The 24,997-nt window shown below is 37.7% G+C and overlaps 1 protein-coding gene across 1 annotated transcript in view; it reads left to right on the top strand.

Annotated features, from left to right (window-relative positions):
* Positions 1-24,997, top strand: part of DENND5B (DENN domain containing 5B) — a 197,329-nt gene that overhangs the window by 78,383 nt on the left and 93,949 nt on the right. The window contains exons 2-3 of the mRNA XM_047065477.1: positions 4,450-4,559; positions 15,778-16,444. Of these exons, the coding sequence (XP_046921433.1) occupies positions 4,450-4,559; positions 15,778-16,444 (777 nt within the window). The remainder of the gene's footprint in view (positions 1-4,449; positions 4,560-15,777; positions 16,445-24,997) is intronic.

Raw genomic sequence — 24,997 nt, 5'->3', positions numbered from 1 at the left:
ATTTAGCTCTTCAAAGGGAAGACTGAATGTCTAAAAGTTGTAGATGTCTGGGTAACCCATTCAGAAGTTTTAACACTCTTCAAAGCTGCTAAGTTAGAGAGGTCTAGTGTGAATTTTCTAATAGCCTGTGTCCTTACTGTAGTAAACTTTCCTTCAAGAGTTGACACTTCCTAGTTAATAGCACATAAAGGGATTGTTGATTAAATGGAATCTCATTACAGAGCATACTTTCAGCCCATTATACTCTATATATGTCAGATCTCCTTAGTGTTTACTTAGTGTACTTTTTTCTCTTGGGGCATCTCATCCAATGTACCACATTATATTCCGTTATCATATCTCCTTAAGCTCCTCTTGACTATGACTGTTTCTCAGACTTCCTTGTTTTTAATGTCCTTGATAGTTGTGACAAGTATTCATCAGGTATACTGTAGGCTGCTCCTCTTGGTATTAGGAGCAATGGGATCATATGGTAAGACTGTGCTTAGTCTTGTTAAGAAATTGCAAAACTGTCTTCCAAAGTGGTTGTACCATTTTGCATTCCCACCAGGAATGAGAATTCCTGTCACTTTACATATTTGTCAGCATTTGGTGCAGTTTTTTCGACTTTAGCCGTTCTGATAGGTGCACAAAAGTTGGGATGTAATTTTTAAAGTCGGTCATTTCGTCTATCATATTTTTTTATATCTGACTATGGAAACATTAGTTTTCTCCTAATACTTCTCTTTAAATCAGCATCAGGAGGAATATATGTGCTTTTTTCCCATATGAATAACTGTTACAGATGTTTAAATAGTATTTCACTTATTATGTTGATACAATTACCTGTTCTCTTTGCTTTCTTATTACTAATAGCTTATAAACCACATGTTGTTGGTGTTAAGCTACATTCCATTGATGTTAAAGTCTCATGTTTAATTGCTTTTGTTTAATTTTTTATTCTCATTTTCCATTCTTCAAAGTCATTTTGTTTTTGTGTTTGTGTTTCTTTGTTTATAAAGTTTTTTGTTTCTGTTACATTATGTAGTTTTGTACCAATGGCTAGAAGCAGATCGTCATGGCAAGAGCCAAGATGCTGCAAATACGACTTCAGGTAAAAATAAAAGTAAAAATAAAAGTTGAGATATTAGAAATTATTTTAATTCACCTCAAGCCCATCATAATTGTTTTTTTATTTGGTTTTGTTTGGGCAAAAACATAGGTATTATTTTGTATTTCTGTTCTCTTGTCTGCATCTTAATTTTTGGAAAGACCTCATTTGCTTCAAGCCTTGAAAAAATTATTCACTAGTCTTTAAGCTCTCTTGGCAGATATGTCTTGTTTTCTTGGGAGAAAAGGCTTAATTGCAGCTTAAATTTAGTAGCAGGATACTTGGCAATATGACTTGGAATTAAGTTTATATGTATTTGTAGTGGGCATATTAATATCTGCACAAATTTAAAATCCTTGTTCATTTCAGGACAATGTTTAAAAGGTGGATTTTAAGTTAAGGATGCTTATATATAATTTCAGTTGCCTGGGAACCCAAATTCATAGACAGATTCATTTCTCCTGCCAAGTTCTAGCAGTAAATTCCAAGTTAGGGGTTCATATAACATGGATTCAAAATGAGAAGAATAGGTTGTTCCCCTACCTCTCATCTCCAAAAGGCATCTTCGAGATTCTCTTCTTTGGCTGGTAGGAGTAGTAATAGCTACATATACTCATTTCTAAACCCTTAATATGTTATCAGAATTTCTACATAGTTGGTCCTTCCCTTAATTTACTTCAAAGTAATATTTGCCAAGACAGCTGTATATACAGCAGTGATCTTTCCTATTGCTCCCCTTTTTGGGAGTCTAATAAGTGACGGTGGTGGTGGCAATGGTGGTGGTTCTGTTTTGCTTTGATTAGATTTATGTTTCTGTTTCGTGAGTTTTTTCATCTTCTGTTTTTGTGAAATTTTTTTCTCTGAATAAGGGTTTTCCTTCTTTATCTCTCTTCTGGGTGATTCATTATGCTTCAAGAGGTGGTGTTCCTTAGTTAAGAGAACAATCATATTGAAAATAGCACTGTCATGATTTTTCTGATTTATTTTCTGTCCCATTAATAACTTGATATATGAATGAAGATAATGTTACTATTTTAACCAACTTAGGCAGGAATTCATTAAAAGGTAAGTGTTGCAAGGAATTGCATCTTGCATTATGTGCTGTTTCTTTTGCCTCCACAGTGTTTCATATTTTATTTATACTTATGATAAAAATACACATTTCTGGTATGTTTTAGTGGGTATAGGAGAGAGGCTTTCTTCGTTGATGTGTATTATCTGAGGATATCCTGTTCCTGTGTCAGTAAGCAAAGTCAGCAGCATAGACTTTAGAATCAAGAGGGAATTTTTGTTTTGTGTTTTCTGTGACTTAAAGTGAAGTGAAAAGTAGTCTTTTTTTTTTTAAATAAATGTAGAAGTGAAATATCTAAAAATTTTTAGTGTTTTCATGAGAATCTAGAATCAGTTTAAAGATATCATATACCCTTCCTGAAATTGGGCATTCTGAACCCTGACTCTTCAGGCATACTGACTCATGGACAGTTCCACATTTTTCCATTGACTTTGTTGATCCTTACATATTCCAGAAGTATGTTGCAAAAACTAATAAACTGTCCCTAGGGACACTTTTGACAGTTTTCCTTCTAGAAGTGAAAGTTCTCTATTCTATCATTTAGAAGGCGGAAATACGGAGTCGAAAGAGAGATGAAGTGTTTGCCTAAATAAGAGGAATACAGAGGAAAATGATCATTAGCCAAGGGCTCAAATTGGAAACAGTAGGCTAGTTGCTGCACCAAATCTATTTAAACTATGTTCCTTTATTCAGAAAAGCTGTGTATTTTATATCAGTTTCCAACAAGATTTGAGAGTGTGACTTTTCCCTCCTTCTGTGATCTGTTAAGTTTTGCACTAAAAGGTGTTTTACTATCCATCTTTTCATAATTTTTACCCACAATGGAAACTGGGTCTACCTAGATGCCCCATTATGATTTATAAATTACTTGTTATTTTTACTTGTACAAATACTGGTACTTCATGTTTTGCATTTAATTAGAACTTTAGAAAAAACACAGAAGACAGAATGATACTCTAAGGTCTTCTAATTCTCCAGTCTCAACTTTTTGACATTGAGAATTTAAGAGCCATCCACATTAATTTATTTTATGGAACTAAGGCGTTTGGGGGAAACAGGTCTTATGGGAAATAATTTTGTCAAGGAGAGAAAGAACTGAGCTTGACAATTCATTATTGAGTTTTGTTTTTTATATATACATATGTAATAATCAAAGTATAGCCTGCCTTTATCTTGCCAGAATTTTGACAGGTGATGAATTTGGCTTAGAATAGCTTGTTTCTTTTCAGAGGTTAGTGTGTTTAATATGTTCTGTCTACTGAACTAGACAACTTAGTGATGATGTTTCTAATTCTGTTAATTCTGTTACTTATAAAAGCCTGGATGCAGTCACATTTGTTGGGGATTTCTGTGGAAGCTGAAGCAAAATTGCCTCCTTTGAGCACTGCAGCATTGTGTCTATTTGTGTATAAAATTTCAGGATCAGAAGAAGTATGATTAGCTTAATTCAAGATGTTTCTTTAGTAAATTAAATGTTCCCAAATAGACTTTTTTTTATCACTACATATTGAAATAAGAACAATAATTAGGTTACAGCAAAGTTTATTTGTAGTAGATCTTGATTTTTAGTACCGTTGTCTAGCCAGGATATTGAAATTCAGATTCTGAAGTTTAAAAAAAAATTATTTTATGTTTTTATTTTATTTTTAAGAGACAGAGAGAGAGACAGCACAAGCAGGGAAGGGGCAGAGAGAGAGGGAGACACAGAATCCGAAGCAGGCTCCAGGCTCTGAGCTGTCAGCACAGAGCCTGACATGGGCCTCAAACTCACGGTTGGTGAGATAATTATGTGAGCTCAAGTTGGATGCTCAACTGACTGAGCTACCCAGGTGCCCCCAGATTCTGAAGTTTTTTTTTTTTTTTTAATTTTTTTTTTTTTTCAACGTTTATTTATTTTTGGGACAGAGAGAGACAGAGCATGAACGGGGGAGGGGCAGAGAGAGAGGGAGACACAGAATCGGAAACAGGCTCCAGGCTCCGAGCCATCAGCCCAGAGCCCGACGCGGGGCTCGAACTCCCGGACCGCGAGATCGTGACCTGGCTGAAGTCGGACGCTTAACCGACTGCGCCACCCAGGCGCCCCGATTCTGAAGTTTTAAATGCAGATCTTTTTATTAACAGTTCCTTTTCAGTCATCCATTGAGAATTTTACCACTCAGACTGTTAGAGGTAGAAACTGAATCAGATTTCAACATCATCTGTTAATACATCTGCAAAGTAAAAATAAAATTTTGGCATGCTTCTGAAAAAATTCTAGATATAACTAATTATTAATTATTTGTTGTAGGTGAAAATTTTGACCAGAGTCCTTTGAGAAGAACATTCAAATCCAAAGTTCTGGCCCACTATCCTGAGAATATAGAATGGAATCCTTTCGATCAAGATGCAGTGAACATGGTATGTAGTTTGTTTTTTTTACCTTTAGCTTTATATTATTTTATTAAGATGACAATAGTGACTGTATTTTGAATGTCAACATTATTTCATTTAATGTTTTAAATAAACAATTCTATATAAGACAGATAATATTTTCCTCATTTTATAGACGTGGAAAATGAAACTCAAAAAAGTTAAGTAACTTGCATAGAGTCCCTACAGCAAATAAGAGTGTACAACAGACCCTCAAAGCTCATTTTCTTTTTTTTTTTTAAGTTTTTATGTAAATTCCAGTTAGTTACCATACAGTATAATATTAGTTTCAGGTGTACAATATAGTGATTCAACACTGCCATGTATCACCTGGTGCTCATCACAAGTGAACTCCTTTATCCCCATCACCTATTTTACCCATCCCCCCAGCCACCTCCCTTCTGGTAACCATTAGTTTGTTCTCTGTAGTGAAGAGTCTGTTTCTTGGTTTGTCTCTCTGTCTCTGTCTCTGTCTCTGTCTTTCTCTCTCTCTCCCTCTCTCCCCCTTTGCTCATTTGTTTCGTAAATTCCACATATGAATAGAAATCATATGGTATTTGTCTTTGACTGATTTATTTCACTTAGCATAATACTCTGTAGCTCTATCCATGTTGTTGCAAATGGCAAGATCTCATTCTTTTTTATGAGTGAGTAATATTCCATTTTATTTATATACCACCCTCTTCTTTATCCATCAGTCGATGAACACTTGGACTGTTCCCATAATTTAGCTATTGTACATAATGCTGCTGTACACATTGGGGTGCACATGTCCCTCAAAGCCTGTTTTATTTTCCTACTATTAAGCTGTTTGTGGATTTGTATTAATTAATACATAGATGCTCTGATAAACAATAATATTTCTTGGTTTGCCTGGAGAGGAGCCTGGTAGAAGGAACATGATTACACTTGATATTTCAAGGACTGTTGTATGATGGGCCTGTAATTTAACATAATCACAAAGTAAAGAGGGAAAGTAACTTCATCATTTAGGCATTAGTAGGAATTTTTTTAAGGAATTTGAATTAATGCAATGAGTTACCAGTGGTAGTTACAAGTCCCTTTAAAGATTCTTAGAGTCATAGTTTTCAGATCATTTAGGAAGGGCCCTGATTGGAAACCTGGGTAATATTTTGGGCTTCCATGAATAGAACTCTGTGATTATAAAAATCAGGGTGCCCCAAAGTGAGCAAATCAGAGATCAGGCCTAATAGGCACAGAAATAATTAACAGTGGACTGAGACACTGATAGGTGTAGTTCTTTTTGAGTATTTTAAAGATAGAGTCAAAAGATCTCACTCTGATATGGTACTATAAGGGAAGGAAATTAATATATAGTAGATACCTGCTAGATAGCTCATGTATGTTACTCTCACATACATGCTTACATGCGTCCAGTGAGGGTTCTTAATCATATTTTACAGAGATGATTTAGCCAAAGTTTTGCAGGGGGTCTCAGAGGGCTAAATCCAGATCATTTTTACTCTCTAGCTTACTTTTTTCCCATCTTACTGCCTCCCCCAAAGAAAAATGATGTGACTTAGTTTTGACCTGCGCCAAAATGGCATGGGTCACATTGGACCTTTTGTGGTATTTCTGTATCACAGTAACTTCATTCCAGTCTGAGTTTGCTGCAAGGAGGGAGTAGCATGGTACTTTTTCTAAGTATAAATGCCTGAGGCACTGGCATTTTGACATTGATTCTTCATAGAACACAGTGTAGTTGTTTCTCTAAACTGTTAGCCAATACCAAAATAACCAGAGATACCATTTTTCTGGAAATTAATACTGTGGGGCCTAGCCTCATCTTTGGTAAAGACAGCACAACAGATATTAAGTAGAACACAACTCTTTGTTATATTTATGACACTGGAGGAGCACAGGCAAGCCTCTGACTAAAACAGTCAACAAATAACAGTGACAAAAAATAACTTACCAGCTGCTCTGCCAGCAAATTAATAGGAAAGTATTAAAGAAAAGAGTGCCTAAATAAAGTAATAGAAACCTAGATAAGAGTGTAAATAGATCACAACACTTGACTTCTTAGGTATTTCAAAGTATAATCTGTGATAAATTAGAATGGTGTCCAAAACTAGGTGCTTATTACAATATGAATCCATAGTTGTTTGGAACAAAATGCCACACTTGGTATATTTTCTTCTGTTAATCATTTGAATGCATTAATAGTGAGATATCCATGATAGCTTTAGCCTCAGTTTGTAAAACATTCATCTCTAAGAGAGTGATCAGCTTCCTTAATCTGTCTTTGATATTTTCTTTACCCTTGCCTCTGAGATTTTTTATGTAAGCAACCAAAGTTTCTTACGAAGAATAAACACATAGGCTTGTATTTTGATGGTTAAGCACCACACAACATTTTGGGTTTTGCTGCAAATCTAAAAGGATTTGCTAGCATTCCTTGAAAATCTCTGAAAAGCATTCCATTAAACTAGTCTGCATTTGGGTCATAGATTTACTGCCCTTAATTTCCTGATTTATTAGTAAGTGCAATTGTATGAAGCTATAATTTATTCCTACCTAGGGATATAAAACTTTCTTCTTGCCTTTAGCAAAATCCCACTCTAGTGAGTCATCACCTTCTGCAATATCAGTCATTTCTTTAACAAGCAACAGTGATGGATTGAGGAAGGATCATTAATTTCACACAGAAATTAAATATTCCAAAGCAATGAACTTTGTTAAATAAAAAAAAAAATTCCATGTGTATGAGTGCCATGCAAATATAATAGAAAATAAATATAAATAACAGGTGAAATTGTTTCTAAATTAATTGCTTTTATGTCTCTTTTAGTACCTGATTCAGAGATTTTCACAAAAAAAAAGGAGGGGTGGTGTATCATTAAACAGAACAATACAACAGTCATATCCCCAGAACTAACACATATGTCCACATTGACAAATTTGCTTCAGATCTGTACTTTTCTCTCTTTTTTAAGTTTATTTATTTTTGAGAGACAGAGTGAGTGAGGGAGGGACAGAAAGAGAGGGAGAGAATCCCAAGCTGACTTTGCACTATCAGCACAGAGCCCAATGTGGGACTCAAACTCAGGAACCGTGAGATCATGACCTGAGCCGAAACCAAGAGTTGCACACTTAAGTAACTGAGCCACCCAGGCGCTCCTGTACTTCTTTTAAATGAAGCAAAGCAATGCAAATGGAGCTGAAGTTCCCCTGCCTCCCTCTCCCCCATTAAAGATCTCTTTGAGGTAATCTGCAAATTGGCATCCATGGCTATTTATATAATATTCTGGTCAGTAGATCTTATCCTCAAGAATGTAGTGAACCTAGGGAATATTAGGAAGAAAATATGGTCAATGCATTTTTAAGCGAGTTATGAAGTACTAAGTGAAACATCTGATATATGATATTTTAAGTAACTAAAAGTCATAACTGTTGTAAAGCTCTTTATAATCTGTAAAGCTCTAAGTTTACAATTTACTGTTTACTTTGATGACAAAGAAGGATAGGGTGGAATGTTAAGCAAAGAGTAAAAAAAAGTAAAGGGTTGACTGAAAAAAACCTATTCAGGTGCCCATCTTGGAATTCAAAGGAAAAAGAGCTGTGTATACTTTTTATAGATTCAGAAAGTACTTGAATTTGAAGTGGATAAAAGTTACATTAATAGATTTGACATTAGAATGAAAGTAGGCCTTAATTTTCATCCAGGTTTTAAGTTTATGTCTCACAATGAAAACTATAGGAATGGGGCTCTAATCCAGCCATTACTGAGGAGCCCACTTGTTTCCTTAATTTTGCAGCTAGAATATTTCACTGGCTTCTCAAACTCAACATGTCCAAAACTGAATTCATGATCTTCCCATGAGCCTTGGTCGGTGAACCATTCACCTAGTACATCCACCTAGTTGCCTAAGCCAAAAATCTGGATTGTCCTCGAAAGTTCTCACTTTCTTGCCCTCTCCCATGTGCGATCAGTTACCTACCTACTTCTCTCTGTTTCTACACACCCACCTTAGTCCAAATCACCAAGCTCTCTTACATGGACTGCTGCTCCTGTCCTTTCCATTCTTCACGCTAAAGCGTCTGCTTTTGCTGCCTCTTCTCTCTGGAAGGCTCTTCACTTCGCCTTCCTCTAGTGAATTCTTACTGAACCTTCAGATTCCATTTTAAACACACCTTTTTCAGAGAAGCCTTCCCTGACCACCCTTCTGTCTACCTTTCAGTTAGTTCCCTTCAGGTTCTCTTAGCACCTTGGAGCTTTTTGTAGCATCTGTCACAGTTGCAATTAAATAATTGATTATGTAGCCAGTTATCAGCTGTGTGGGTCCTGCTATCATGTAAGCCCCACGAAGACAGGCACACTGTTTCTTATTCATTGCTCTGTCCCTAGTTTTACACATAGTAGAGGCTGAAATCATTGAATAAATGAAGGAATGTTGGCTTACTCACAATACTTCCCTTCCCTGTCTTTGTCTGTTCAGGTGTTACCTCCACTGCAAAGTCATCTTAACTAGGAGTAGTTAGGTACTCTCTCTTCTCTGTTTCTATAACTTCTTGAACATACTCCATAGCAGCACTGAGCATATTATTTTGTAACCATTGGTTTGTGTGTGTGTCTTTCTTACCAGACTGTAAACTTCCTGAAAATACTATTTTCATATTTGTCTTTTGAATTACCAAGATATAATGTAATATATGACATAAAATAAACGTTTATTAAAGGGAAAAGGAGGGAGAGAGGGAACAAAGGTAGGAAGAAAGGAAAGGCAAATGGACCAACTCTGAATAATTTATCTTTTATTTGTGTAATAAGAGAGGGCATGGAAGTGATAGAACTATAGAAAATGAAAAAAGGAATTGTTAAAATTCTAGCCTGCCTGAAATAGTGCAGAGAGATAAGGACATGTAGTGACATCAACTAGGAGAGTTACCCAGCATTGTGAGCCCACTTTGGCTAAAGTAATCTGATTACCAGTACAATCTGGTAAACAATGACAACCCTGAATATTTAGTTGTTTTATTGTGGGAGAGTGAGGTGGAGAAGCAATAATGTTAGTATATGGCAATAGTAGGGATAACAAGAGATTGTTGAATGCCATAGTGAGCAAATCTTGATTTATATCTCAGGTTTTCTGAAAAGTAAACCTGACAATTCATACAAGAATTCTCACTTTTAAAAATGAAAAAGCAATAGCATTTTCCAAGTCATGGTTCCCAGATTAGAAATATAATTCTTACTTTTTTTGATTTTAGAAGAGAATTTAAGAATTCTTACATCTGTTATCTGTAGCAGAGAAAATCATTCTTTACTTTGAGCACAACTTTTGGCAAGCTTTTCCTGTAAATGTTTGAATGCATGCTCAAGAAAGCTACAAAACCTTAAGGGAATATTTGGTAGCTGTTCCAAAACAGTTTGAGCTATAATTTTATGGTTTATGATGTCAGGAAAGCCTATCAATTAAATTAAATCTTTATTTTGACTTTGGAGGTCACTGTGTTTCTGTATTGCCTACTACATGTAAAAAGAGAACTCTACACTTAATCAAGAGAGGAACTAAATCTGGTCCTGTACCGCTAGCTATTGTTTTTGTTTTCTTGTCCATTTGTTCGTTCCTTTATTCATTTAACAAATACATGTATGTCATGCACCATGCTAAAGAAATTTGAGCAAAGCCTGGAGCAAGAAGGATTCACATCATCCTTTCTGTAATCTTTATTGACTATAATAAATGTGTCAGATGAGTTTTTATTCACAATATCAACAGAGGGTCTCATCTTGTACAATGGAAGCAGTTTGAATGTGAAGACATAATTATGAAAAGGTCCTGACATGACCTTTCCATACACAACTATTCCCAAGATTAGGAATAAACAAATTTTTCCTCTAGCAGAGTTGGGTGTTTGTGTGTTTTACCTGACTCTTTATCTTCTTCTACCCAAATATACATAGTAAGTTAATTATTTTCAACATCTATAAAAATAATTAGGTAAAGCTACTCTAGTTATTTCTAGGTCCCATATTCAGTGATACAGAAGACTTTTTCACTGACCAATAATGCTAAGCTTCATGGTGTTTGCTTTCTATCTTTACTATCAATCACCATTTATGGCCCCAAATAGTATATTGTTCTATGTGTGGTACTCTTGTATGTTTACGGTTCTTGAAATACAGTAGCAGTCCTTGAGTCATTGCAGTCTAGAGAGCCAAACAAAATAGAGAAACTAGTAACGTGTGTCAGTGTACAATGTACATATGTATAGAGCGGTATAAGACTTTAATTGCTTCCCCATTCACTAAAGATGTTTTAGAGGAAAAGTGACATTTTAATAGCATTTATAGGATGAAAACAGTTATTTCTTACGGAATGGTAAAGGAAGCTTCTAATTTAAGGTAGTGTTTATGTGGAGACTCAAAGAAAGTAAGAGAGGGTTTCTATTATCTATTGCTGTATAACAGACCATCCCAATACTACTGAAGTGGCCAGAAACATGGGTTGGCAATTTTTTTCCTAAAGGGCCAGTTAGTAAATGGTTGAGGCATTATAGGCCATACAGTTTCTGTCAGTTACTCATCCCTGCTGTTAAAATGCAAAAGCAGACACCGACAATGGATGGGCACTATTGTGTTCCAAATATTTTATTTATAAAAACAGATGGCAGATTGGGTTTGACCTAAGAACTGTAATTTGTTGACTCTTTTTTTTTTTTTTTTAATTTTTTTTAACGTTTATTTATTTTTGAGATAGGGAGAGACAGAGCATGAACAGGGGAGGGTCAGAGAGAGAGGGAGACACAGAATCTGAAACAGGCTCCAGGCTCTGAGCAGTCAGCACAGAGCCCGACACGGGGCTCGAACTCCTGGACCGCGAGATCGTGACCTGAGCTAAGTCGGACGCTTAACCGACTGAGCCACCCAGGCGCCCCTAATTTGTTGACTCTTGATTTAAAACAACAAAATCATTACTTTGCTTACAAATCTGCAATTTGGGTAGGGTTTAGCAAGGTAACCCCACTGCTCTACTGGGTGTCAGAGTGGTTTGAAGGCTGAAGACTGGAATCATCTGAAGGTTCACTCACTCACAGGTATGTTTCCTGTGCTAGGAATATAGCTGGGGCTCCTCTTTCTCTATGTGATCTCTCCTTGTGGTCGCTAGCATGGCAGCTTCAGATTAGTCAGATTTCTTATATGTTGGCTCAGAGCTTCCTAGTGTGTGTGACCAGAGAGAGAGAGAGGGATGGAAGTTGTATTGCCTTTTTTAAGTCTAGCCTGAAAAGCCACTTCGTTTGTCACTTGTCACCTCCATTACATTTTATTTGAACAGGCCAGAGTGGGCAAACTGTGGCCCTTGGGCCAAATCTAAGTGGCTACCTATTTATAAAGTTAGTTTTATTGGAACAAAATAATGCTCATTCCTTTATGTATTGTCAGTGGCTGCTTTTACACCACAATGATAATGCTGCATAGTTGTGAAAAAGACCATAAGGCCTACAGAGCCTAAAATATTATTTGGCGTTTTTTTACAGAGCAAGTTTTCTGGTCCCTGGTGTAGGCATTTTCAGCCACCCATGCTCTTAATGGGAGAGTGGCAAGTTTCTGGAACAGCTTGTAGAACTAGAAATATTGTTGGAGTCATTTGTAGAAAATACAGTCTGCCACAGGGAATGAACCAGGTGGAAACTTAGGAGAAGATAGCTCCAGCCGGAAGGAACAGCAAATTTTGGCAAGTACCTACTCCTGCTAGGTGTTTTCCACAGAAGACAATGTGGCCAGTGTTGCTGGAGCAGAGTAGGTGAGCTAAAGAGTAGTGGAAAATGAAGGCAGAGAAGTTGCCCGTGCCAGGTTCATGTAGGGCCTTATAGGGGACTTCTATTGTAAAGATTTCAGCTTTTAGTGAGATAAGAGGCCACTGGAGGTTCTGAGAAGAGTGACAAGATCTAACTTCTACTTTTTAAGGATCACTTTGGCTACTCTATGGGGAATAAATTATGGGGGACAAGGGCAAAAGCGGGGATACTGTTGAGCAGAATATTAAATAGTCATCTAGGCAAGAGAAGAAGATGGCTTAACTGAGAGTGATAAGAATAAAGGTAGAAAGAAGTAATTTGTTTCTGAATATATTTTTGAAGGTAGAACCAATGGTCTTTGTTGATGGATTGGATAATGGAGTGGAAGAGGAGGAGAGAAGTCAGTGACTATAAGGCCCTGAGGCATTCCTGCTGCCTCCTTGGAACCTCTTTGAAAACCACAAGCCTGGGGCGCCTGGGTGGCACAGTCGGTTAAGCGTCCGACTTCAGCCAGGTCACGATCTCGGGGTCCGGGAGTTTGAGCCCCGCGTCAGGCTCTGGGCTGATGGCTCGGAGCCTGGAGCCTGTTTCCGATTCTGTGTCTCCCTCTCTCTCTGCCCCTCCCCCGTTCATGCTCTGTCTTTCTCTGTCCCAAAAATAAATAAAAAACGTTGAAAAAAAAAATGAAAACCACGGGCCTTCAGTGTAGGAAGATTGACATGCTAAGAGACACATCTAATTCTGTCCCCCTCCTCCTAAAAACCCTTCAGAGGCTTTCCATGGTCCACTTCAGACTTTTTTTTTTAATGTTTATTTATTTTGAGGGAGAGAGTGCATGTGCAATGTATTTGTACGCACTGGAGGGAGAAAGAGAGAGAGAAAGAGGGAGAAAGGGGGAAAGTGGGGAGAGAGGGGGGAGGAATATCCCAGGCAGGCTCCACGCTGCCAGCGCAGAGCCCAACACGGGGCTCGATCTCAACAAAGAGTGAGAGCATGACCTGAGCCAAAATCAAGAGTCTGACGCTCAACCGACTGAGCCACCCGGGCGCCCCTCCTCTTCAGACTTCTAATATGACTCACCAACCCCCTTCACGATCTAACCTCTAATTATTTCTCTTGTGTTCTCTCTCACTTCCCCCAATCTTGCATTCTGTTCCCCACCCACAAGAAAACATGTGTCAGTTCCTCAAACCCTCGTGTTGTATCTTCTGGGTTTCTTGTACACATGTCCTTTCTGCCTTCTCTTCATCTCACTAACATATATACTCATCCTCAGGTTTCCACTTGGACCTCTTTTATTTTTTTTTAAGTTTTTCTTTTATGTTTATTGATTTTTTGAGAGAGAGGAATGGGAGAGGGGCAGAGAGAGATGGAGACACAGAATCTGAAGCAGACTCTAGGCTCTGAGCTTTCAGAACAGAACCCTGTCAGTGCAGAGCCCGATGTGAGGCTTGAACCCACCAAGTATGAGATCGTGACCTGAGCTGAAGTTGAACACTTAACCGACTGAGCCACCCTTTCCCCTGGACCTCCTTTATTTTTATCTGGTAGCTCCTTTTCTAATCTTCTCGTAATGTCCTCCTGTGATGTTGTTTTCGTGGCAGTCTGTATTTACCCTATCGTAGTACGTGTCATACTTTACAGTTTATGATTTTTAAGTCGTGTGTTGTCCTTATTGGACTGGAAGCTGTGTAGGAGCAGGAGCATGTCTTTCTCACCAGTGTATCACCATCACAGGGCCTGGCTCATAAAGGCACTTAATAAGTGTTTGTTGACAGCTTGAATGAAGGACATGTAACTTTTAAGGTGAATTGCATTTTCTTAGTAATGTGGGGAGAACTTCTAAATTTTATGCCAGATCAGTTGTTAAATCTGAAAAAGAAAAATGTAATGTAATAACTGGTAAAATTATTTCTATGCAGAAAGCATATTGCAATACAAAAATAGAAAGGAATACGTAAAAATTAATAATGATCATTAAGTTAGGGTAGTTAAATTACAAGGTTTTTTGCTTAGTATATTTCAAATTTTCCATAAGGTTTTATTTCTTTTATTTAAAATGTTTTAACGAATCAATTCGAATTGCATTTTAAGAATCTTAAATATGGCATCTTTAATTCTTCAGGTAATTTTGTTCCCAGGTTTGGCTCAGTCCTGAGTAGTTACCAACCGAAAGCGTAATATCTACTGGAACAAATCTAAAATGTCTTTTTTTCTACCTTCTGCTTCAGTAAATCAAAAAATCATTCTATTTTTAAAGTTTCTAAGATCAAGTATCCTGTTGTTCACAGTAGTGAAAATGATACTATTATTTTTATTCTTCTGTTTAACTTTTTTAAAAATTTATCAAATGAGATTTCACCTACTTCTCTATTCGTCTGAAACATTACCATCATTACTCCAAAAATAGTACTTAAGTATTTTTGTGTGTGTGTGTTTACTTCATCATGAAACTGTTTATTCCAAATTTTTATTGTTAAATGCCTTGTCCTTGAATTATGGTATAGAGCCTGGTAGCGTGTTCTAACTTGGCACAGACTGGGTCCCCAGGTCTTTTTTGTGTTACTAGTCTCAGGGACCAATGTCAGCAAATGCCGCCTATGCACAAAAGTAGGTGCTGAGTGCACAAGGCTGAGCAGGAAGAGGGTGAAGGCTCTGACAGGTTGGCAGAACTACCAGGCTCCCCTCACAGAATCTGTCCCAGTGCAATGAGAATGAGAAACCAAAAGGTAAATCAGAAAGGAACTAAAACCCAGACCCCAAAATAGCTGGAAGCGGAGATGGGGAGGCACAGATGGAGACTTTAGGAGAGAACGTTGCAGCTGGAGGTCTCAGGGAGACAGCAGAAAGCACTCGGCAAGACCACCCAAACAAAATCTGAACTAGCCTGCATTGGCAGGATGAGTGGGCAGAGCTCCCTTAGTGTGGTGTGGCTCCCACAGTGGAGCATAGTACTTAAATATTTTTAAATATTTGAATTTAAATATTTTGTCTTTGAATATTTTGAATACCTCTGAATATTGTCTTTGAATACCTTTGAGTATTTTGTCTTCAAGGAATTGGTTAGCAAATGTTGTAGATAAAGAAAGTGAGGCTCAGAAGAGTCCCATGCTGTGCTGAAGGTCACAGGCTTGGATAAGATTGGGTAAGAGGTTTACTGGGAGTAAGTCAAAGATCTTCTCATTCTTAGTGAAACATCCTGCATGTAATACACAGCAAAGATGTTTTTCCTTGTGTATATATTTCTTTTAAAAATAATTTTATCTATGTGTGAATGAGGAACTTACAATGTATTTCTAATTTAAGACTGCTGCTAATAATATTAAATCCAGATAAAACCTGTGTCCTTTTGAGTCCTGTTATGTTAAAAACAACGAACATTTTTTCTGGTTTGAAGTTCTTTGTGTACTGCATTCTGATGCTTTTTCCCCTTCCTCCACAGTTGTGCATGCCTAAAGGGCTGTCTTTCAGAACTCAAACTGACAATAAAGACCCTCAGTTCCACTCATTTATAATTACCCGGGAAGATGGTTCTCGTACCTATGGTTTTGTTCTCACTTTTTATGAAGAAGTTACCAGTAAGCAGATCTGCACAGCAATGCAGACGCTCTACCAGATGCACAACGCAGAGCATTATAGCAGCGTGTATGCCTCATCCTCCTGCAGCATGGATTCGCTGGCAAGCAGTACTGACGAAGGAGATACAACTTCCCTTTTGAAACTCCAGCGCTACAACTCCTATGACATCAGCAGAGACACCCTGTATGTTTCAAAAAGTATATGTTTGATCACACCACTGCCTTTCATGCAGGCCTGCAAAAAATTCCTCATCCAGCTTTACAAGGCAGTTACCTCACAACAGCCACCACCCTTGCCGCTTGAGAGCTACATCCATAACATTCTTTATGAAGTACCCCTTCCACCTCCGGGGAGATCACTGAAATTTTATGGTGTTTATGAACCTGTCATCTGCCAGAGACCTGGGCCCAATGAACTCCCCCTCTCCGATTACCCTCTTCGAGAGGCCTTCGAGCTTCTGGGATTAGAGAACCTGGTGCAGGTGTTTACCTGTGTTCTTTTAGAGATGCAGATTCTTCTCTACTCACAAGGTAGGTCTTCCCTGGATTTTAAGTCTCTCCCCCCCAAAATACTTACGCTTTTCCCAACTACTGCATTTCCATTGGGTATATTACTAGAACCACGCACTTAATGGTCAGAAGTCTTCTGTTTTGTGTGAAAGAAGCAGGTATAGGTGGGACCAGAGGCTAAGATGTTACTTCTCTTTGAGGTGTCAGTGGACCGTGGAGAAAAACAGGAAAGAATACAAAAGCATTAATCTGGCTGACTTAAGTGTATTATTTTTTTAATGGAAATAGGCCCTTTCTTCCAGATAATGCATCATCATCATAAAAGAAACATTTCTTTTCATAATGAAAGTGAGAGAATGATGTTAGTACCAGGAACATGTAGACATCTTATTTTCTGCAGGTTGGTAAAGGTTCACATAAAAACTCAGTTGACGTTGGAAAGGGATAAATGAAATTGTTGACTGCAGCTTCCTAAGGCAGTCAACTTTGGATCTTTCCCTGTGGGAGATGTCACTGGATGTGACTCTCTTGGGTCTAAGAGTTTCACCAGAGTTATGTGGAGTTTTTTTGTTTCATTTTGCTTTTTTTTTTAGTATCTAAAAAAATTTTTTTAATGTTTATTTTTGAGAGAGACAGAGTGAGAGTGGGGAGGAGCAGAAAGAGAGGGAGACACGGAATCTGAAGCAGGGTCCAGGCTCTGAGCTGTTAGCACAGAGCCCGACGTGGGGCTCGAACTCACAGACTGCAAGATCATGACCTGAGCCGGAGTCGGACACTCAACCGATTGAGCCATCCCAGTGCCCCGTGTTTTGTTTTGCTTTTAATTCCAGAAGGAAGTGACCTTTGTGATGTTTTTTATTCAGAGTTCTCCCAGCACATACTTAGGAACTAACAAAATTTGAGTTTTATTTTTATGAGTGCATTTATGATGTTGAGCCTAGAATACTGGTTCCAACCTGAACATGATTTTGCAGAAGAAATAGAGATGCTTTGTCTTAATGGATATGTGAATTGAAGGAAAATATAAAATGGTTGCTGTGCATTGATGGGTCCTTTGAAAAATGTGGCACAAATACTTGGGTTAGTTTTTTGCTAACTTGTATTTAAGCTAGCAGGATTGTAGTGCAGTCTCCTGACTGCTGCTGTCAAGCTTATTTTACCACTTTCCTTTTTTTCCTTTCTATTTTAAATTATAAGTGAGCCTGAGCCAAGTAGGCTATATTTGTACTTCCCCATCTTGTGTGTATGTTGACACTATTTGTGTGTTGACAGCCCTTCACGAGGTTGTATTTTCTTCAGTTTATCCTACATAATGTTCTTTGATAATGTGTTCTGATGTCTCAGTTTTTGTTGTCAGGAAGTTCTCTCATGACCAATCTAAACTCTCCTTTCCTCTTGCTCTTACTTTCTTAGGGTTCATCATTACCTGTAGATCACTTGTTTGTATCTAAAATGTGAAACATTAAGTAATTCTCCCTCCCTTTCTCTTTCTTCCTCTCTTGCTTTTTACCCTGAGCAGGGTTAGGGTTAGAGAGTTGTTGGAAGAGGCAGGGGCTTGGAGCATGATTCTCTCAGGTGTATTACCCTATGCAAAAAAAGAACTTAGATCTTAGATTGGCGAGGGATCTTCAAGGTCATTTAATTCAGTTTTAGTTCTGCCTAGGGAAGTAGTTTGGGCCAGACAGAATATTGGTTTTTGAAATCATAGCGATCACAGGTTCAACTCTGTTCTCTGTCACGTACCAACTGTAACCATGGACAAGTTATGTAATCTTCCCGAGTGTCAGTTAATTCATCTTTATGGAGATAACGGGGTTTTTTCCTTGTCTCTCACTGATTTATTATGAAGGTTAAATAAAATCTGTACACAATAGTTGGGGCATAATTGGCACTAAATGATAGCTGATATTATTATAATTATTATTAGTTTTATTAGTCCTACACAGTCCTCTATAAATTATGCATATTTTCAGTTGTGTGGGTCAGCATATTATTGCATTTAAAGTATAGCTTTGTTAAATTAAATAGGGTATTTGTTTCAGTGTTGAGAACCTAATAAATGTTCTCTTATCCTGAATGTTAGGGCCTTTTTTTTTTTTTTTTTTCAGGAAAAAACCCTTTCATTACCACACTTCCTCTTTTAAGAAGCACTCTATGTCTCACGGCATGTGGTCTGTCCTGAGCTCTCATCTTTCTGCTGTTTGATTAGCTTATGCCAGCTGGTTCATGGAAGCTGTTAAAAAGTTATAGTTGATTAATATCTACCACTTTAGTTCAGTTTCAGATGAAGAAGCATGAGTATCTATGAGCATGTTTTTGTATTAAATGAAGTGCTTTTTGTTTTTTGTGAGGTTTTTTGGAGGTTTTTTGTTTTTGGGGGTTTTTTTGGTAATTTGGTTTTATGCTGAGAACAATAGATGAATCACTAGATTGTAGGACTCTCTCTGTCTCTAAATGAGTACGTGTGTGTGTACATTTTAAGTGTCATAAAAAGGAAAATCTTACACAGTAATTTTATAACCATTCATTGAAATCATTGTGTTAGGAATTATGCTATAAAAATGCCTTGTATGTTTTAGCTTATTTTTTTCTCTCTTCAACAGTGAGTTACTGTTCTTATCTATGTTTTATCAAAGGGAAGTTGAGGCTCAGGGAAGCTAAGTATTCTTCCTAAGATCACATAGCTATTAGGTAATGTGGTAGAACTAAGAATGGGGCTTAGATCTGTCTTTCTCCAAATACTTAACCACCATGTTAACTGTATTGGGCCTGCACTTAACCTTTCCTTATCTGCCTCAATATTTATTTTTAAATTATTAACTCACTCTGCCAATCTATTATTAAGGTATCATGCTAAATAACTGTACAGCATAGAATGAAAGCTCTGTGTAAATACACATTTTAACATTGACAGTGTCTCTCCCATTAGAGAAAGAGATTTCATTTAAATGAATGAAATAAAAGAGTCATTATGTTGATTTGTACTCTGGTGCCCTCCTTCATTTTTCCTGTGTTGAGAGGCTTTTAATAACATCTAATACTTCATTTCTTATTCACTGATAAAGCTATGCCATAAAATTTAAAAACATTGCAAGTGCTAAACAATTACCAAGAAAACCCAAAGTGAATCAGAGTAGATGGATTTTAGTGATGAAACTGTCCTTCTAGACTCATTTGAAATTCTGGTCCATAGCCCATTTAAACAGATTCAATCTGCTATTTAGAGAGTGTATGTATCACACTCCCTTTGTGGTGGTAACTAGCTAGAAATTTTAAGTAGAGCATGTACCCAGGAGATGGAGGCTCTTTTCTAGGACCCCAAATCAGAGAATATCACTTTTTTCTGTGCCCTGAAAATACCTGAAACAGGACAGTGGGAAGATTGGAGTATAATCTTCTTTACAAAGGACTAGTGGAAGAGGGGTACCTGGGTGGCTCAGTTGGTTGAGTGACTCTTGATTTAGGCTCAGGTCATGATTCCAAGATCCGAAGATTGTGGGATTGAGCCCTTCTTCAGGCTCCGCACTGAACGTGGAACCTGCTTAAGATATTCATTCGTTCATTCATTCATTCTCTCTCTCTCTCTCTCTCTCTCTCTCTCTCTGTCTCTCCCCCTCCATCCCTCTTCCCCTTTCTCCCCCTCCCGCCTTCCTCCCTCCTTCTCTCTCCAGCTTGAGCAAATATATGCACATACTCTCTCTTCTATCTAAAAAAAAAGAAAGGCATAGTGGAGGAATAAACGATAGGGGAACTTAAACACTAGTGTCTAATTTTTGATACCAATAATTAAAGTCTCAGGAACATTTTGAGGCCTTGCTTACCTTCTTTGACTCCTTACAATGGAAATAAGCAGTTACTCACAGCTCACACTAGACTGACATGCCAGCTTGTATGCCTTCACAGTGCCTCTCTCCCCTCCTTTCTTCCCCTCTCTCTTGTAAGTTGTGCATGAATTAACCTTGTCAGAAAGTAAAAGCCACTTAAAAGTTTTCTTGAAAAAGATGGGAGCCTTCTAATCACAAATTGCTACTCATGCTCAACTGAACATCATAGCTTATGGGTTATAGAGTTTTTAAATCATAAAAGTAAACTTGGAATTTTGATGGCAGACAGTAGGATTCCATGACTTATATCCTAAAAGCAGTAGAGTTGTTTTATTTTATTTTTTTATGTTTGTTTATTTTTGAGAGAGAAAGAGGGACACACAGAACCTGAAGCAGGCTCCAAGCTCTGAGCTGTCAGCACAGAGCCTGACTCAAGGCTCAAACTCAAGAACTCTGAGATCATGACCTGAGCTGAAGTCAGACTCTCCACTGACTGAGCCAACCAGGTGCCCCTAAAAACAGTAGAATTTGGCTAACTTTGGACAATGTCTTTATATTAGCTTTATTTTGTGATAAATAGAATCTTAATATTAAGACTTTTTCTTGTGGCACCTGGGTGGCTCAGTTAAGCTTCCAACTCTTGATTTCAGGTCAGGTTATGATTTCAGGGTTTGTGAGTCCTAGACCCTCATCAGGCTCTGTACTGACAGTGCGGACATTCTCTCTCTCTACCCCTCCCCTGTTTGTGCATGCTTGCTCTCTCTCAAAATAAATAAACTTTAAAAAAAAATAAAAGGACTGGGACACCTGGGTGGCATAGTTGGTTAAGCGTCCAACTTCGGTTCAGGTCATGATCTCTCAGTCTGAGTTTGAGCCCTGCATCTGTGCTGACAGCTCAGAGCCTGGAGTGTGCTTCAGATTCTGTTTCTCCCTCTCTCTCTGCCCTTCCCCCGCTCTCATTCTGTGTCTCTCTCTGTCTCAAAAACAAACACTAAAAATTTTTTTAAAAAACAGGACTTTTTCTTGCTGATGTTTTGTTGGATATTCAAGAAATTAATCCTTTGTATATTATATGTGTAGCACATACCTCCATTCAACATGTGGCTCTTAATTTTCTTTTAGGGGTCTTTGATGAATTAAGATACTCATAATATTCATAAATTCAAATTTACCAACATTTTAATTTATAACTTACCTTTCTTTTCTATTTAAGAAATGCTTTAGTCTGAGATCATAAAACAGACTATATTTTTTTCTAAATATTTTGAAGTTGTATTTAGCATTAAAGACCTTACTCTATAAGAAATTAATTTGTGTTTGTTTTAAGGAAGAGATCAAACTTAATATTTTAGAAATATTTATAACTAGTTATCCCAGTTCTATTTCTTGAATAGACCATTGTTTTTTCCTGTGAGTAGGAGTGCCACTTCTATCATGTATAAGTTCCTGTATGTGAGGGTTTATCTGGTGTATTTTAGTTTATTCTGCCAATCTTTCTGTCCCTGTACTAAATTAAATTACTGCAGCGGGGTGCCTGGGTGGCTTAGTCAGTTAAGCATCCTACTCTTGATCTCAGCTCAGCTCTTGATCTCAGTGTCATGAGTTTAAGCCCCACGTTGAGCTCCATGCTGGGCATGAAGCCTACCTAAAAGAAAAAAAAAAATTGCTATAGCTTTAAAGTACGTCTTGGTATCTGGTAGGACAGTTTCCTCACTACCTTATTTTTTCCCCAAGAAATAGACTAATTTATTCAATATACATTTTTTTCATGTGTGTATATGTACATTATAATACAAAATAGTGACATCATTTTAGCACTTAGCTCAATAAGAGCTTTCAAAATCATTAATCTTTTGAAGTCGCACCATCATTAGAGCTTTCTAACATAGATAATGCTGTGTTACAGATAATGCTCACTCCCTATTTTTATTGAAAGTGCATTGAATCCAATTTGAGACAGTGATATACTTACAATTTAAGTTTCCCTTTCCATAAAAATGTAATCTCTCTCCATTTCTAAGGGTCTTGTTTAATGTCTTCCAGTAGTGAAGTTTTACAACAGTAGATAATAGCAAATAATGACAGTTTTGTTTCTTCTATTCCAGTATTTCTCATTTTTACTTATTTTTCTTGTCTTTCTACACTAGGCTCTCAAGTGTAATATAGAATAGAATTAATAGTAGCAGACATCCTTGTCTTTTTCCTGATTTTAAGAAGAATGATTTTAATGTTTTGCTATTAAGTGTACCATTTGCTGTAGTGTTTTTGGTAACTACCTTGTACCAGGTTAAAGAAGTTCCCTTTTATTTCTAGTTCAAGTTTTTAAAAATTATGAATTCATCTTGTATTTTATTGACTGCTCTTTCTGCATCAAGAAAGATGATCATGTTTTTATCCTTTTGATCACTTAATAAGGGGAAAAATCCACCCCTGTATTCCTGAGTTAAACCTTACTTGGTCATGATATACTATTGCTTTTTTAATATAGAGCTTGATTTAGTTGGCTAATATTTTTATTAGAATTTTTACATCTATGTTTTTTAATGATATGACTTATAATGTTAATTTCTTGTACTGTCTTATCTGGTTTTTGGTATTCAGGCTATTCTATTATACATTGAGTTGGAAAGTGTTCTCTTTTTTTCTGGAAGATTTTACTTAAGGAAGTGTTTATTTAAGGTTGTAATTCTTTGTTCCATGACTGAGAGAACTTGTCTGTAAACTGTTTGGTCTTGTTGGGAAGATGTAAGATACCAATTCAGTGTTTTTAATGGTTTGTTTAGTGTTTTTGTTTCTCCTTCCCCTTTTGCCCCTCTCCTCCTCCTCCTCTTCCTCCTCCATCGCCGTCATCGTCGTCGTCGTCGTCGTCATCATCATCATCATCATCAACCATGGACACAGACCAACTAATGTTTTATTATACCACAGGCTGCCCCCTGGTATTTGACCATGGATCCCATATAGCAAAACATGCTGTATCCCGTATAGTTAAAACATGCTGGCACATTACTAGTCCCATCCAGTCATTAACAATGAGTTCAGTCCATCTTCCTTATTGTATGAAAGTGTCTTCCAGGCTGAGGTCACTCAGGTTTGCAGACTTCTATTCAAACTTGTCGAAGGTTCCCAAAGCAGTAGTGGTCTGAGCAATATTTGGCTTCACCCTTTCAAGGTATCTGATATTTTTGAGCTAAGAGACAATGTTACCTCTTTCTCTAATCCTCTTTTGAGGTGTTCATGTATATTGGATTTCCCTTACTACAGACTCATTTATTCTTTCCTTTACCCTCAGCTACTGTTCCTCCTTCATTTTATTTATACCCAAATTCTTCCACCTTTTGAAGGGAAGACACACCTTAGGTTCATTTACGGTATAGGTAGGCTGTTGGGGCACCTGGGTGGCTCAGTCGGTTGAGCATCCGACTTCAGTTCAGGTCATGATCTCGCAGTTTGTGAGTTCGAGCCCCGCATCTGGCGCTGTGCTGACAGCTCAGAGCCTGGAGCCTGCTTCGAATTCTGTGTCTCCCTCTCTCTGTGCCCCTCCCCCGCTCATGCTCCATCTCTGTCTCAAAAAAATAAACACTTAAAAAAAAACACAGCACAAGTAGGTTGTAGGATTCTACAAGTGACGATGGGATCTGGCAACCCCTTACACATTCCACAGTCAGTCCTATGGGAAAAGAGGCTCCTGGCTGTATCTCTACCTTGCATTCTCCTTGTACTTAGGTCCTACATAAACAGTTTCCATTTTATTTTGGAATCCATCTTAACATTGCCTTCTCCATTAGAGTGTTTTTCCAACATTACTCGAGACAGCATGAGTATTTCAGGTTTTAAGATTATTTTATGTCTTTCATTCATAGGAACAGTTTAAATTAATATTCCAGTAGCAAGCTAGTAATTGCCTTTCAAATGGGAATTCTCTAGTCCAACATCCCAATACTTATCATTAGGAGATGCTCACAGATTTTTGCCTTAACCCCAGATTATGCTCTACACATAGGGCTGTGGTACAGAATTTGTCCATACCATGACTCCTGCTGCTTTTGTACACTGTGTAGGCTCAGGCAGTTATTCCCATTTAGCATGTCCAGTTAATATTGCTTGAAGAGTAATCTATGTGCTTTCTGTTTTTCTTTTGGGGGAGGTTTTCCACAGACATACATAATATCCACTCCCATAAAACATTCAGGTAAAGCCTATTTAAACATTGTAATTTTTACCCAAACTTTTACCTTAATGCCATCAACCTTAAAACTTTTTTATATTCTATCTAATTGTAGCCTGTATTAAAACTTCACTAAAAGGGGGCGCCTGGGTGGCGCAGTCGGTTAAGCGTCCGACTTCAGCCAGGTCACGATCTCGCGGTCTGTGAGTTCGAGCCCCGCGTCGGGCTCTGGGCCGATGGCTCAGAGCCTGGAGCCTGTTTCCGATTCTGTGTCTCCCTCTCTCTCTGCCCCTCCCCCGCTCATGCTCTGTCTCTCTCTGTCTCAAAAATAAATAAACGTAAAAAAAAAAAAAAAAAATTTTAAAACTTCACTAAAGGGTTTTAGTACCACAGTGCATGAAGCTCCTGAGTAAAGAGTCTCAGAAACTTCTCTTCACCTGCTGACCATTTTCCCCATTCTTGTGCATTAGGTTTGGGTCTCCAGCAGGGGGGTGAGTCAAGAGACCTTAGCCCTTTTATCAGTCTTTATCTTGATTAATCTGCCTGACTGTTGCCCTAGATGATTCCAGGTCTGGTTTCTCA

Source organism: Lynx rufus, unplaced genomic scaffold (assembly GCF_022079265.1).
Source record: "Lynx rufus isolate CCGP_SWC_20201006 ecotype Redwood Valley unplaced genomic scaffold, mLynRuf1.p SCAF_7, whole genome shotgun sequence".
Taxonomy (NCBI): Eukaryota; Metazoa; Chordata; class Mammalia; order Carnivora; family Felidae; genus Lynx; species Lynx rufus.
The sequence above is the reverse complement of the archived record's forward strand: the minus strand, read 5'-3'. Positions and strand labels throughout refer to the sequence as shown.